Source organism: Cyprinus carpio, chromosome B13 (assembly GCF_018340385.1).
Source record: "Cyprinus carpio isolate SPL01 chromosome B13, ASM1834038v1, whole genome shotgun sequence".
Classification (NCBI taxonomy): Eukaryota; Metazoa; Chordata; class Actinopteri; order Cypriniformes; family Cyprinidae; genus Cyprinus; species Cyprinus carpio.
In genome coordinates, this window is record NC_056609.1 from 10,953,374 (window position 1) to 10,970,554 (window position 17,181).

General features: G+C 39.0%; 1 protein-coding gene across 22 annotated transcripts in view; it reads left to right on the top strand.

Moving 5' to 3' along the window:
- The window catches only part of LOC109101175 (calcium-activated potassium channel subunit alpha-1-like), a 214,843-nt gene that overhangs the window by 164,118 nt on the left and 33,544 nt on the right, over positions 1-17,181 (top strand). For 5 of the 22 annotated variants that reach the window (XM_042736487.1, XM_042736486.1, XM_042736492.1 and 2 more), the window contains exons 17-21: positions 665-676; positions 3,498-3,584; positions 3,693-3,769; positions 7,340-7,348; positions 9,912-10,085. In XM_042736487.1, coding sequence (XP_042592421.1) covers positions 665-676; positions 3,498-3,584; positions 3,693-3,769; positions 7,340-7,348; positions 9,912-10,085 — 359 coding nt within the window. The remainder of the gene's footprint in view (positions 1-664; positions 677-3,497; positions 3,585-3,692; positions 3,770-7,339; positions 7,349-9,911; positions 10,086-17,181) is intronic. The other 17 variants (XM_042736494.1, XM_042736503.1, XM_042736505.1 and 14 more) reach the window with 7 other exon arrangements.

A 17,181-nucleotide genomic window follows, 5' to 3' on the forward strand; every position in this document is an offset into this window, starting at 1 on the left:
ATATACCATTACCATGTAAAAATGAGTTATGATGTGATAATATTTTGCCCATACCGCCCACCACTACCAGGTTTTGCCATATTGTGTCTCAGAGAGATGTTTATTCAGAGCAGTTATGAAGTAGTTTTCTACTTTTTTCACTCTTTTTGAATCGCCTGCTAAAAATGTAACATAGAACCTTATTTTTCCACAATATCACATAAAAGTGCCACTCAGTATTCTCCGTGCCAACACACGCAACGACTGTAAAACAAAAGTTATTTTTTACTGTCACTCGGTGTGATACAGTTCATATAATTTGATTACTTTGAAATGGATGACTGTTAAACTTTGGTTAATAACTTTGCCATACCCCACATAATGGCAAAACGTTTAGAGGGCAAAACATTATCCTTTAGTGTAACTCTTAATTTGGTGTCTTGGGCTGGTCTAAACTTGGAAGCACACTTTGGGATCTAGACCATAATTTTTCCTTTGTAGGACAGACGAGTTAACCGATGTGAAGTGTATTTTTTTCATGGTGAATGTGACTGTTTTGCCCTCTACTTTTTTTTTTTTTTTTTTTTTTATTCCTGATCTTACTGTGCAGATACAGATGACTGACACCTCGCCTCCTTTTTTCCCAGTTTATGTTTGAATTATAATGTTTTCTTGTTGTTTGCAGAAGCAGAAAGCGGTATGCCCTCTTCATTATCTCACCCCTCTACACTTTAGATCAACTGTGGGAGAAAAGCTTAAGGATATTGTACCACCTCCCTCTCAAAAATGGCCAAAATCTCTCGCTATCTCTCTTATTGTGATTCTCTTTGTGCTTAATGCACTAACTTCTTTGCAGGCAGAGAGAGTAGTTGCTATTGTTCGATTCACTCGTTTCTACGTCTGTGCTGTTCACATATCAACACAGCGTTTATCCACTCCATGTTCGTTCATCACTGGTTTTTGTTCTCAACTTCCTCTCCTCTCCTTTCCTTTTTCCCCTGTTTGATTATTTTTCAGTGTTCATCAGCTGCAAATCATTTCTGCCTGTATCTTTTTCAGCATTGTTCTCTCCATGCGAACAGTACTTCATGTGTTTTTCACGTATTTCGTAATGCACCTAATAGGAAAACAGCTGTACTCAGTGCATTATATATCAGAAAATACTAGTGTTTCTCCTTTGAGAACTGATGTGTCTCAATATGGCAAGATTTACTTCACTCATTATTAAACGCTAAACACCTATTGGTTATTAAAGGCCACACTATTCATGGCGACCATCTTTGCCTTTTCTGTCATTACCACTCTTAACACTGTATTGCGTTTGTGTGTCTTTGTGTGTGTCAGAAAGTGTGTGATTTGTGTTTATGTGTGTGATGTTGATTCTGTCGAGTGTGAGTGTGTGTGACTGAACGTCTATTTGTTTGTCAGTGTTTGTCTGGAACAGAAGCTCATCATGTCCCCAAATGCCTGTGCGTCTCTGAGTAGATGTTTATGAAGTGAGGTCACTTCCTGTCAGTTTGGTGTTTCTATACAACAATCCAACTGCACAGAAGTTACTGCAACAGTTTGCATCTACGTGCCGCTGTGCGGTGGCTGCGCCTGCTCTCTTTTAGATGTTCCCTTGGTTGTGATGCTTTTGGTAACCGCATGCCCGTATGCTCTGTCACGTGATGTGTGATGCTTGCTTTGGTTCCCATAAAATGAGGTTTGGTCTGAATGGAAGCCTATGTTTCCATGCAATCGGTCTGTGATCGGCCCATTGCATTAGGCTTCTATATGGTTCGTGACAAACGGTGTGAAAATCTCAAATTTGGGGAGCAATGTGTGTGAATATGTCAGTGAATGAGTCTGTTTGTACTCATCTTCTGAACGGCATGTCAAATGTGCTGCTTCTCGCTAAGGGGGCTATTTAATCAGATGTAAAGCTCAGTGATTAATAATCCAGCACAATGATTTCAAGCAAGACAGAGCGCTTTTGACCTTTTCATTAACTTACCAACCAACTTCCGCTTTATGATGGATTAAATCCCCCTCTTTTGGCCTTCATTTCTGAAGAAGTGGTTATTTGATGAGCCCAGAGGAAAGGATGTTGATAGACTGCATGTATCAAATGGTATTTAAGGGTATGGATTTTTGAGAGCCACTGATGCTGGCGATCTTTCATGTACCTTGCCCTTTCGTCTGGGCTCTCTGGCTTTGACGCTTTAGTCAGGCTGGGCATATGCCAAGCGTTGCAGCCACCACTCAATTCAGTGATGATTCCTAACAACTGGCAACCATTGATGGCTGTGTTGTGTCGTCTCGTCTCTGTCTAATTAATGGGGAATGATACAGTGGTTCAGTAGTGGCTCTGTCTACACTGCTGAACCTCTACAGTTGCAAACCAGACTCTCCCAAATATCTGGCAGAAGCTGACATTGAAATCATAAACATCAAAACTTCCGTGCCCACCAAGGGAAGTCACAAAGAGACACTGACAGGGCTAGCTTAGGTTTGACAGCGACTGGTATTTGTTCCAAATAGCCTGGGATTGAGCAGTCGCTAGGAGCCAAAACTCAGAGCAAAGGTTGCGTTAACCAATGTACTGAGTTTGATTCAGAAAGCTTTGTCATTTTGACGTTAAAAAGAAAAGGTAACGACTTTTACATTGTTGCAAAATGTTTCTATTTCATCAAAAATAAAAATCACAATTGTCCACAATAATATTATGTAGCAAAAGGCACTCCCAGGTAAAACAAATTGCAGTAAGTCATCTGTATATAAAAATAAGTAATGTTGAACATGATGAATAAAATATATAAAATAACAAAACTTACAAATCAGTCTGTTAGAGTGACATATACTGATTATTGGTGGCACAACCTCTGCCTCAGTACTTATTTTTATTTAGGTTACACAACAACAATAATAAAAGTAATAACCATGGCTTATTAGCTGATGCTTCAAATGTAACAGTTACAATATTTATGAAAAGATTTCTGGAATTCTGCTTTCTTGTTTGCGCAGTAGCATCTTCAAGAAAAACTGCATGGCTTGTGTTGGCTTAGTTATGCTGTTGCTGCAGATTCAGAGACCCAGGATGCACCCTGAACTCTTGGTGGGCTGGTCATTCCCTTGCTTTCCACTGCATTAAGGAAGGAATTCAATAGCGCTTCTGTGTGGCAATAGACCTCACACCATGAGCAAACTTTTTTTTTTTTATGTCATCACCTATATCTTCAATCTTAGACCATCATAAAAAAATTAAAATTAAAATTAAGATGGGAGGGTCATTCTGTTGTGTACTGTACTGTATTTGTGTGAAACCAAGTGGCCTAAGCAATATCTTTGAATAGGTCCCTTTCCCTGCAGTATTTTATGAGTACAAAAGTTCAATTTCAGTATCAAAATTAGATTTTTCGCATCATTCTTCTTAACAAGGTCCAAAACCACGTGTACCATTCCTCTTGATTAGAGTGTTTGAATGTGCAAGATTGATTTTCATGTTGATGATAATGACTCTTTTTCTGACTGAACAGTATTCTGATCAACCCGGGAAATCACGTTAAGATGCAGGAGGGAACACTGGGGTTCTTTATCGCCAGTGATGCCAAAGAGGTGAAAAGGTAATCTTCTCCTAAATCCATCAAAGTTACTTGTATTTAATTTTTCATTCTGAAATGTGTAGGGCACACTTGAAGCAGAATGTTCAATTCTTTACTGTCTTCCTTCAGAGCATTTTTCTACTGCAAAGCATGTCATGATGACATCACAGATCCCAAAAGGATTAAAAAGTGTGGCTGCAAGAGAAGTAAGTACACACCCGACCATCCCTCACCTCATGCCTGAACGGAAAGTGTCCGCCAACTCTTTTTCACTTTTTAGGGCACTGCTACATTGGGTAACATGTCAGATATTGTTGTTTCTCTTGGAATGTTGCTTTTTTTTTTTTTTAGTTTCACATTGTAAGTAAAATAATAGGCTAAAAAAAAAAAAAAGGAAACACTTGCAAGGCAGCAAACAACTAATGTTTAAAGTTCAGATTTTTAAATTCACAGTTTTGCTTTTCTGTTCACATACTATTTGCAAAAATCAATTCATATGTCACATTAAGATTAAGTTGTTAGCAAAAACTGTAGTGCTTACACTTCAAAAGAGCCAATCATCTTACAATTTCAACCCCCCCTTTTTGTCAACTACTTGAATTTGATGGCTCCCATGGCCTTATAGGATAGTGTAAATCAGATGTGCACTGCTGAATCTTAGCAGAAACAGTAGGTCATCTCAGTATTTTCACATAATTTTTGATGAATACTGCGACACACTACTCATTTGATGATAGTCATGTGCTGCTATAACCGATTAGAAACATTAGAAAAAGAGTAATATATTTAAAGAAATTAATGCTTTTATTCAGAAAATACCCATTCAACTATAGTTTCCTGTCATAAAAAGCGACTTACATGGGGAAAACAAACCTTTCTATTCATTAAATAATCCTTGAAAAAACAATTTCTACAAAAATATTTAGTAAAACTATTTTCGACACGGATAATAAGAATAAATGTTTGTAGTTCAATGAATCAGCATATTAGAATGATTAGAATGATCACGAAGGATCATGTGACACTAAAGACTGGAGTAATGGCTGCTAAAAATTCAGTTTTGCCACCACAGTAACAAATTACATTTTAAAATATATTGAAATATATTAAAACAAAATTGTACTTGTATTTTACAATGTTACTGTTGTTACTTTATTTTTAATCAAATAAATGTAGCTTCATTGAGCATGAGAGACTTCTTTCAAAACATTAAAAAAATCCAACCGACTCCAAACTTTTGGAAGGAAGTGTAAAAAAGATGAGACCAATTGCAATTCAATATGCACATAGGTGTAATGGAGGTAACTGATTGCAATTCATGAAAATACAATGTGAAATCACAGTTGTTTACATTTTGAATGATGGAATGTTCAGCTGTCAGTGGAAGATTTTCACACTTAAATTTCTTAAAGGGATAGTTCACCCAAAAATGAAAATTCTGTCATTAAATTTAAAATTAAAATTTAAATTTATGCATTTAGCAGACGCTTTTATCCAAAGCGACTTACAGTGCATTCAGGCTATCAATTTTTACCTATCATGTGTTCCCGGGGAATCGAACCCATTAATTCGTTCCAAACTTGTAAGACCTTCGTTCGTCTTCGGAACACAAATGAAGATATTTTTTGATGAAATCTGAGAGCTTTCTGACCCTGCAAAGGCAGTAATGCAACTCACCACACACATGCATTGTTCACGCGCAGAGGTACTCTCGATAATGGCAGAAGACGTGATTTGGAGAAGAATTACTGAATAAAGTCGTTATTTTTGTTTTCTTTACACACAAAAAGTGTTCTCGTAGCTTCGTAAAATACAGTTGAATCAGTGATGTCACATGGACTGTTTTACCGATGTTCTTACCACCTTTCTGGGTCAAGGGAATTTTAGTTCTCTATGCAGGATGAGAAAGCTCTCGGATTTCATCAAAAATATCTTAATTTGTGCCCTGAAGATGAACAATGGTCTTAGGTGTTTGGAATGACATGAGGGTGAGTAATTTATGACAGAATTTTCATTTTTAGGTGAACTAACCCTTGAAGTGTGAAACCAATCTGTCATGTCTAAGACTATAATTATCTACAAAACACATTGCTGCCTTGCAATCACTATAAAAAGACAACCATACTAAAAGTTAGTAGAGCCCCTAGGGTGTTCTTTTTCACTTTGAGAACAGCCATATGAAAGAATAAGCAGAAAGCAATGAACTGTAGAAACTAGTGACTTCATCTAAAACTGACTAGCTTCAAACCAGAGCCCTAGAAAAGGAGAGATAAAGATGACAAGGTGAAAGAATGAGACTCTTGAAGAAAGCCAGTCATCAGCATGCTAATGGTGGAGAGAGATACAGTTGTAGAGAGGGAATGACGTGATTAGCAGGGCTGAAGAGAGAGGCTGTCAGCTCATGGTGGTGTCAGTAGGAGAGAGGCGGAGGTAATGACACCAGTCAGGTGGAAAAACAAAAGGCAAGAGCAGCTTGGCCCATCCTCGCCAGACACACCAAAAGCACACTCCTGGCTCAAGATCATTTTACCAATCATATCCACCCTGTTTACCCAGAACACCCAGCGCAAGTGCTGTTTGGATGAGCCACTGTCATGTCCCACTACCTCAGCCCAGTTAAAACACTTTCTGACAGGAAGTCACTGAAGTAGAAGAGAGATTAATAGCTCAGAGTGTAGTCCACTGTCAGAGAAGCTCCTGCAGACATTTATATTATTTGATAGAAATGTATTTTCTTAAAACCCCTCTTAATTATATATAGATGCGGTAACACATAATGTTTGTTTTCATTTGCTAATCTTGGCTTGGTGGAATGAAGCAATATTTATGTTAAATAGAGCGTACATTAACATTAATGTTGGAATGATGCATTGTTGTTACATGACCTATATAAGCATTTGTCCAAACCAGTTAGCCACAAGATGAATAATTCAGCTTCATTCCCAGTGACCTTTCGCTGTGCACACTTAAACAGTTGCCTTTAAATGCAAACCCTTGCTTATTTATTTTTGTTTACATTCATTTAATTATTTGAAAATTATGTATGATGTTTCAGATGATGCACTGTTTGATAACACACAGAACGGCAATTTTGCTAACCAAGGCAACATTTTTGAAAGTTTGTTCAAAAATACAGAAAACAAACAAACAACAACAAAAAAAACAGTAATATTGTGAAATTGTATTACAGTTTAAAATAGCTGTTTTCTGTTTAATTATGTTTTAAATGTATTTATTCCTAAAAAAAAAAAAAAACATTTCTTATTATCAATGTTGAATACATTTATGCTTTTTAATATTTTTATGGAAACTGTGATTCTTTTTTCGAAGAATTTTTTCAAGATTCTTAAAAAGTAATTCATGTTTTAAAGATTTAGAAAATTTATTTATTTTTATTTTTTTTATTATTATTTTTTTTTTACAATTTAACAGTCTTTTATGTAATTTGATAAATTTAAATGTAATGCTTTTCTTGCTGAATAAAAGGATTAATTTCTCTACCCCCCCCCCAAGAAAAAAATTAAAATGTTGCTCTCTTTTATTTTCACCCAAATCATGCTTATTGATATGCTGATTATATGCACCCTCCCAAAACCGAATGTCACCTGAGAAGAGGCCTGTAGCCTTAAAGTAAAGAAGATGAGGTTTCCATTGCTTTAATCGAAGTTTTTGTTCTTTTATTTCACCCTCTTTTTGATCATTGACATACTTCTTGATGTATTTCCTTCCTTGCTGCCTTGGAATACCGCCTCTTTATTTAAACCTCTCACTGGTAGTGACATATTGTGAGTAAAAACAGGTTTCCTGTGGCCAGAGTACAGTCTCACTCTGATAATAGTTCTATATATATATATATATCTATATATATGTTGCATGTATCAGTCTAGCTGCTGCATCCCTCCTACGCCTCATCTCTCCACTGTCCTCAGCCCAAAACAATACAGCAGAATTTACTGGCCTGAAAATGACCCGGACTGATCCCTACAAACCAGTCTTTAACAGGAGAGAACAATAAGGCCATGACCAATAACGCAATTCCTCCCAAAGATTTACTAACAGCATGATTCTGAAGTCAGAGATTCATTTCAAAGGTTGTTTGACCCTCACGAAACTCAACGAAAGCCGAAATGAATGTCATGACAATCTAAAAAGTCAAACAAGCTGATTGATTTTGCCACTATTAGTCATGGACTTCACGAGTGCCATGGGGGGAAGGTTAAGTCCACTCGAATCTGTCCCCTCGCTGTCAGAGGCAATTTCACATGCTGCTGTATTTTCAGAGAGCGGAAAGAGTTCTGTGGGAAGTTCTTCAAATTCCTAGGCTTAACGAGCATCGTCTCCAAAACACAATCAAAACAATCTGGTCTCCCTCTTGCCTACAGCCACCCCTTTGTCTTCACCGCCCGGCCCCTGCCCAGCCTCTCTACATGACACAACAACCATCGGCAGAATTGAAATGTTATGCATTTCAATTCCCTTCAGTAGTTGGGCCCTTTTTTACTCACTGCCCTCACTGATACTTGCATCTCTCAGCTTTAGGCTCATGGTGGTGTTGACCTTTGCTGTACACAACGTTGGCCACCAGATGCCACTGTAGTTCTACATATGAGATCGGAACAAAATGGGAACACTGAGGTCCTCGTAAACCTATTTAGCAAGATTGCTATCAGCCAATGTCCAATGTAGGGTCTTCTCACTTTTCACCTAAGTTTCTTTTTGTAGGTCTCCCCAAGGAGCCAGGGTATTGTTCACTTTATATTGGTTTAGAGATGGAGGCGCGTGTGTTTTAAGTATTTTAAACATGCAAGGCTTCACTGTATCTAATAGTACTCATTATTGTAAGTCTAAGCTCAAAGTAGGCTATAATGTGCATAAGTAAAGCTTGCAGATATGTTCCTGTCCATTAGTACTTTAACATACAATGCAGTCTGCTTTGAATTATGGGAAGTTGTAGGGTGAGGACATATGTTAGGGGTGCTGAGAGCATTCTTGCTAAATCAGGTTGTCCTGTTAAAGAGGCTTCAGTAATTAGGCTCTCTGTGTAGTCATGTTCAGTCACTCACATCATCATGTTGTCTTGTGTCTCTTCCGCCCTCCATTTCTCACTGACTAACATAACCACATACTATGTGCTCCGATGAATGTCAACCCTCAAACTCTGAAGCAACAGATTTCAGCATGAAATTAAGTAGAAGCCCCACTGCTGCATGTTTTCGCATTACCTTACTGTTTCAGCCCCGTAAACAGTCAACCCGGGCTGCCGTTTCAAGAGATACGACCGCGGTCGCCTCCCTCTGCATGCCTGCTCTCCTTAATTTCAGCTGTTCTGCATGGTTCTATACGAATAACAGTCCCTGAGGTTATGGCTCTAAAGGCCAAGTCATTTACCGTATTATCTTTCCAGCATACAACTGAAATTGGCCTCTTAATTCGGGCTCGTAACCTCAGATGGAAGTCAAAAGCAGGCTTTTCCCTGTGGATTGTTTGCTCTTTTGAGGTTGCCAGACTTGATTATGGTCCGTTAGTGAGGTGGCACCGGGAGAATGCATATCAAGGACTGTTTTTAGTCCGATTCACAGCAATCAAATGCTGCTATAGTCTCTCACCACAGCTCCTTTGAGAACCAAAAAAAAAAAAAATACACTCCACATACTGTATGTCTGTATCGAATTCGCAATGCATGTATAAGCATCTTCTAATCAGGGACCGAAGAAATAGCCTATTGGCATGCTACCACACAAATCTCCCAACCAATCCCTGATTGAGCAGAGTTTGACGAACAGAATAGAGCACCTATTTTAGAGCCTGTAGCACATTGTGATGCCGATAACCTGCTGCTGCATGATGGGATACAGGTACGTGATCCTCTCTTTTTGATACAGAGGATGTTATCCAAAGAGGTTTTGCTGCTGAACACATTCACCCATTGTTCTCTGCCTGAATGTCCCTTGCCCCAACCCCTGATCATATTGTCATATCTGACCTTTTGACCTTTTATGACATGATCAGCCTTAGGGCACGGCTTGACCCCAATGAGACGACTGCATCCCGCCTAAACAAGCCCTCTGCTAGATGTTTTCAAAGTCCGATTTGGTATGAATCTTCAAATTCGGATCAAACTTCACTTCTGCAATGTGAACGGAACCAAAAGCAAATCAGAAGCGTATTTCAAGCGGGAGCGCAGCGGTCCATCTGCGGGTCAAGTCTGTCAGAGCTTGCTGCTAAGGCATTGCACTTTTTGTTCCTGTTTGAAAAAGTTACCTTCAGACTTCCCTGGTTGAAAAGCTCTTTTGATCCTTGCCATTAACCTGCTGCTTTCCTCTCCTCTCATCCAACACATGACTGTAGCCAAGATGTCCGTCTACAAGCGAATGAAACTGGCATGTTGTTTTGATTGCGGGCGCTCTGAGCGCGACTGCTCGTGCATGTCAGGCAGTGTACATAGTAACATGGACAGTCTTCAGAGGGCCTTCCCACTTTCTTCTGTCTCTGTTCATGATTGCTCAACCAGTTTACGTGCCTGTAAGTTCGATCGCCAAACCACATGCCGTTCGGTGTCCGTGAGTGTGCGTGTCCGTAAGTGTGTGCGTGTCTGTGCTGTGTTGCGTGTCTGTTTCGTTCCTCCATTATTTCCGTATATGTGGCTTATTGGTTGGTACACTAGTACATATTCTTTTTCGTTTGGTGAATTGGTGGTAGTTGAAGTGACGTGGCTTCTCTGTGTTAGTGCTGCAGTAGGTGCAGTAGGACTGTGTTGGCGCATGCTGTGTCAGTGGAGCACTTGTGCGGTGCTGGTGACCTTTTTGCCGTCACTGTTTTTGGTGTTTACACTTTTACATGGCAGGTATACATGTATCTGTTAAATAACTATATGATGTGCTTTTAATCAAAACATCTGTGGGCTAATTTACACTAATGATGTTTTGACAATGTTTTCATGTTCGTGTGACTTTTGAAGACCTACAACAGATTAAGGAAGATGCAATCAAATGGCTAACTGTTTTTCCCCCAGGTTCAAACACTGAATGTGCTCCAAAGCCATCTTGCCCAGTTTAAAATGTTAGAAATACTACTCACTGCTCAAGATCCCTTTTGACTTTATTTGTTCACTGAGCAAAATTGAAAGGGTATCAGTACATTAAAAAACAGTCAAACTATATATATATATATATATATATATATATATATATATATATATATATATATATATATGTCCATTATTTACTAAAATCATGTTTCATTTGCATGCCAAATGCTAGACTGAGATTGAAAGGGATCTTTAGTGAGATTCTTCTGTTCATAGAGTGTAAGTGTATAATGGCAATGTCTTTTCTGCTATTCTTGGACAATCATGTTTTACAACCGCAAGCCATTAATGCCTCCACCATTTCCACTGGCTGAAATAAAACCTCTTCCTTCAGCGAAGTCCACATTTAGGTGCAATTGAAAAAACACGTCAAACTCTCCCCCTTTCCACAGGATCTGATCCTCGATGATTTTCTCTTAGCCAGCAATCAGGGGAGAAAAGTCAATGTGCTTTATTTAATGCCTTGTATACCACAGTGGGACTGTCAGGCTCAATGGGAAAGTTAAAGAGAGATCTCCTGACAGGAACTCAATTGAGATGGTGGTGACTCAGGCTATTGGATGAGGTCAGATGACTGAAGTAGTTAGTTGTGTAAAGGACAGTGCCGAGCAGGGGTCTTCTCATTAAGCCGTAGCAGATGTGAAATACTAAAGCATCTGTCAATTAGGAATGGCAGCGGTGCGACCTACTATAAAAGCAGGGGTCAGTTCAGGCGATCGCATTTCCTCTACAACTGCCTTCCGACTGTTCACCACATCAGGTTAGATTAGCATCAAGCCCTATGATGAGGTTGACTTTGTGTCTTGTGTTTTGGTCTGTGGTGATATCCCTGGATACCAGTTACTGGTCATTACGTAGTTACTGATCTCTTCACGTAGCGTCATCCTTTGCTGGTTTTCGCTGCTGACGTTTTTTTCTGAATTGAGTGCATTTTCGCCAAGGCTGACCGCTAATGCCAGCTGTGGCTTTGTTTGACTCCCTCCCATCGGATTCGTCTCAGATCTAGCATTACATCTTTATGATGAAGAATTCACCCAGATGAAGAGTTCGTCCATCTGACTTTGATTTCGCCCAGTCACTACTGATTTTCTGATTAAATTATCTGAGCACGTCATCACGTTTAACTTTATATTAACTTTATATTTTTTTTAATGTTAATGCATTTAAATTTTATATACATATTTCAATTATGCATTATATATATTAAATTAAATACATATTTAAATTATGCATTGTGTGTGTGTGTGTGTGTGTGTGTATATATATATATATATATATATATATATATATATACAGGTGCTGGTCATATAATTAGAATATTATCAAAAGTTGATTTATTTCACTAATTCCATTCAAAAAGTTAAACTTGTATATTATATTCATTTATTACACACAGACTCATATATTTCAAATGTTTATTTCTTTTAATTTTGATGATTATAACTGACAACTAAGGAAAATCCCAAATTCAGTATCTTAGAAAATTAGAATATTGTGAAAAGGTTCAATATTGAAGACACCTGGTGCCACAATCTAATCAGCTAATTAACTCAAAACACCTGCAAAGGCCTTAAAATGGTCTCTCAGTCTAGTTCTGTAGGCTACACAATCATGGGGAAGACTGCTGAATTGACAGTTGTCCAAAAGACGACCATTGACACCTTGAACAAGGAGGGCAAGACACAAAAGGTCATTGCAAAAGAGGATGCCTGGCCACAGAGCTCTGTGTCCAAGCACATTAATAGAGAGGCGAAGGGAAGGAAAAGATGTGGTAGAAAAAAGTGTACAAGCAATAGGGATAACCGTACCCTGGAGAGGATTGTGAAACAAAACCCATTCAAAAATGTGGGGGAGATTCACAAAGAGTGGACTGCAGCTGGAGTCAGTGCTTCAAGAACCACTACGCACAAACGTATGCAAGCTGTCGCATTCCTTGTGTCAAGCTACTCTTGAACAACAGACAGCGTCAGAAGCGTCTCGCCTGGGCTAAAGACAACAAGGACTGGACTGCTGCTGAGTGGTCCAAAGTTATGTTCTCTGATGAAAGTAAATTTTGCATTTCCTTTGGAAATCAGGGTCCCAGAGTCTGGAGGAAGAGAGGTGAAGCACACAATCCACGTTGCTTGAGGTCCAGTGTAAAGTTTCCACAGTCAGTGATGGTTTGGGGTGCCATGTCATCTGCTGGTGTTGGTCCACTGTGTTTTCTAAAGTCCAAGGTCAACGCAGCCGTATACCAGGAAGTTTTAGAGCACTACATGCTTCCTGCTGCTGACCAACTTTATGGAGATGCAGATTTCATTTCCCAACAGGACTTGGCACCTGCACACAGTGCCAAAGCTACCAGTACCTGGTTTAAGGACCATGGTATCCCTGTTCTTAATTTGCCAGCAAACTCGCCTGACCTCAATCCCATAGAAAATCTATGGGGTATTGTGAAGAGGAAGATGCGATATGCCAGACCCAAGAAAGCAGAAGAGCTGAAGGCCACTATCAGATCAACCTGGGCTCTCACAACACCTGAGCAGTGCCACAGACTGATCGACTCCATGCCACGCCACATTGCTGCAGTAATTCAGGCAAAAGGAGCCCCAACTAAGTATTGAGAGCTGTACATGCTCATACTTTTCATGTTCATACTTTTCAATTGGCCAAGATTTCTAAAAATCCTTTCTTTGTATTGGTCTTAAGTAATATTCAAATTTTCTGAGATACTGAATTTGGGATTTTCCTTAGTTGTCAGTTATAATATATTTGAAATATATCAGTCTGTGTGTAATGAATAAATATAATATACAAGTTTCACTTTTTGAATTGAATTAGTGAAATAAATCAACTTTTTGATGATATTCTAATTATATGACCAGCACCTGTATATATATATATGTATGTGTGTGTGTGTGTGTGTGTGTGTGTGTGTAATTATATATAATTAAAAACCCATAACAAAATGTTAACTAAAATAAAATGAAAAAACTTTTTTCACCAAAGTTTTCCTGAAAAATTATGATTTTGTTCTTTTGAACATGTGGGGCCAAAGTGCTGCCTTATTTATCTTATTTTCGTGCTATTTTCTGACTTTGCGCATTAATTAAATTTGCAACTTCCACAACTACACTGGCGATTTAGTGGCACTCTCCGCTAAACTGCAGATTATGTGTTCCCACACCCCAAATGGGTCAGAAAGCATAAATATCACCACATCCCTGCATGATATGGTGGTCACCACATCCTAAGCATGATATGGTGGTCTTATACCTGCACAGTATAGTAGCCCAGTTATTGCTGAAATAAATACTATTCCCCTGGATGCAGTAATTTTGCTGAATGCATGAAACGTTTGGCAGTAAATGCACTCTGTCTTACAGGAGTAATGTTCCCTGATGGGTGCTTTCTGAAACAGCCCTCGTGCACTTTTTGTTCTGATTCTGTGCATGTATCACTCAGGATGTTAATGCTCCTTTCTGCCAAAACCAAACAAAGAATTATTAGTATGAAAATGAGATGCGTGAGAAGTTGACACTATGTCTTTCTTGCTCTCTTTTGACTGCAGTCAAAGCCGAGAGCCGCTGACAAGGAGTAGGGAGCAATGGAGCACTCATTATAGCTCTGGTGCTCTGCACACTATTAAGAAGAGTTTGTTATCTCTGCTAGTGCAGGCTTTAGGGAGCAAATATCCTGAACGAGTGAGTTAGCTGCCTCCACTCTAAGTTACAATGACAATAACAGTCCCTCCGCTCCACCTGCCGAGACTTATCCCCTCATTACACAAGCTTTAAAGACTCTCAAGGTGCTCAGCATCACAAAGGGTATTAATTCCTGTTTTGAACTTATGAGCCTTCACTAGGAAGTTTCCAGCAGGGCAATCCTAGGCATGCCTGTTTTGTAAACAACAGTTGCCTGGCACACTGAGAGGGGTTGCGGCTTTTTGGAGTCTTCGGGGCATTTTTTCCTCTTCTCTTTTTCCTCTCCTCCTGCCCGCTCCGGTTGGTTATGGAGTTTGCCGAGGATGTGACGAGAGTGGCAGGGCGGGGCCACACAGCCCAGAGAGTAGATCTCGTCTGCTCCTTGCAGGGTGGAACTCAGCACCGTCAGCTCTTATGCAGCCTGACATGAAAATTATGTTTGCATTTTCATTTCCCCAGCTCAGCTGGTGTGTCATGAAACTCAACTTGACAGTTCCTTACCACCAGGCAGGAGCAGGGCCGGTCATCCCCTCCACCGTGTAGGACAGATGCTAGCCAGAGAGTCGGCCGGCTCTTCCTGCGATCGCAGATCGCAAGCGACATATGCCAGGACCGGCACGGGGCCCCTGCTTGAGTGCTTGTGTCACTGCCCCGCCCTGGGCCTGTGCCGTGACCTTTATGGCATCAGATACAGTACTCGGAACGAAAGATTATACTTTGCAACAATGGGGGCAGCAGTACAGAGCAGCCTAAATGCATCCAAACACATCCTGCATTATGACTGTCTGCAACAAACCCGGATATATATGCAACATATGCCTTAAAGTTAACATGAAATCAAAATCGACACTATTTACCTGCTTAATACGCATCCCTTGTCTTATATTAAATGATTCAGAACTCCTTAGTCCAAAGGCAGAAATAGTTTGGCCTCATAATGTTTAATCAAATTGGCCTGATCTTACTCTAAAAATGACTTTCCAAATTTTGCAGGTTATGCCATTTAGGCTGCACAGGCTATTGGATAAAATAACCAGTATCTAAATAGCAACCCTTTAATTTACCAATAGGTCCACTCAAGTCTCACCCTACATTTTTAAAATATTCTTTAGAAAATGTCTTTATAAAATATTGATGTATTAATATAGTATTTAATATAGAAATATGTTTGGTAATTTCAAAACATCTGCAGTATTAGTTCTTTTGAAATATTACAATACTTAATATTAAAATCGTTTCACTCAGAAATACACCACATTACAGAAACAACATCAATTCAAAACATCAATTCATTTTCACTTTAATGACTTATGTTGTTTGCTTTGTCACAAGTTTGCAGCATATAATAATCTTGATTCTCCCAGCATGCCATGCCTATGGTTTGGCGTTCATCTGCAGTTGACAAGATAGTAATTACCGATCAAAAATGATCAGCCGGCAGCGTTTAATTTTTACAGAAGCAATTATGTGATGGGAAACATCTGTAATTTGTTGTTTAACTGTTTGCTTAAGCCTCAAGATTGCTGACATCTGTTTGATCGGTTTCACTGGTTTTCATCAAATTGAGTGTCAAGGATAAAATTATGACTTATCAAAGCGTTCTCTTTTCGCCAACCGAACTCCAAATATCATAATGATCGTTGTGAGGTTGGTCGGATTTGGGCTGTATATTCGTCATAAGTCTTTGGACGGGAATCCAACATTTGACTTTTAAAGTGGATCTGTGCTGTGGAAACACTGAATAGGCAGCTTGATTTTCATTGCTTCATTTAATCCAGTCCCTCCACCAATCATCTCTCTTTTTTTCTTTAATCATCTCCTGCTTATATCATTATCTTCATCAACCTCTTTTTTTAACTGCTGTTAACTTGACTTTTCTTCTTCTCTGTCCTTGTGCAAGTGTGATGTACTGTCTTTCTGCTGTCTGTCTCACTCTCATTCTCTCTCTCTTCCTCTCTGTAATCTCTCATTGGTCTCTGCGTTCCCCTCAGCCAAATATAAGTTTAACAGATATGTCAGATCACGTAAGTGTACTTCTCTGTTTTCCTCATTCCCTCTTTGCTTTTGATTTTACCTCCACTAGCATTACAGCACAAAAGCTGCCATCCTCAGCTCTCTGTAGATTACTTGGAATTGAAGGGATTGATGGGAAAGGGGGGCCGTGATGATAGTTTCTCAGCACTGGATTCTGGTCAAATGCATCAGAGGGGTTGCAACTTTAAAACATGTGCATGAGAAAGGTCAGGTGCTGAATAGAGGGATCCATATGAAATCCAGATGTTGCATAAAGAGCTCTGTGTCCTTGCAGGGATGATTGAAGAGCTAGAAATGCTGTGAGGTATTGCTCGTGTTTCTGTATTGTGATGACACCAACAGCAGATGGCGCTACAACTCCAGGGAAAATGGGATCGCAGTGGTAGTCTGGGGTTTGGTTCACAGCTGAATGTGTTTTAGGAAAATGAGTCGACAAGGGACAAATGAGGGACAAATGCTTAGAGAGCTTTAGCTTTATTGCTATTAAGTTTCATTTCGAATGTAACCTGATGTATTTGCAAATTATAGGCTGAAGTTATCTTTTTTTTTATTTCATTTTTAAATGTTTTGTGTTATATTTCTGAATCTGGAGGACAAAAAAATAATCTTAACTGCAAATTTATTTTAAAAAGTATGATTTTTTTAATATAAATTAAATTATGCTAATATTATTAGCAATTAGAAGAATTTAAGGTGATTAAAATATTGCAAAGTGTATGCATGCCGAATTAACTTATGTAGAGCAGCCATAAAATTAGATAAAGTTTTAAAATCCATTTTCTCACAGATGTATTTTCTATAATTTAACAATGGC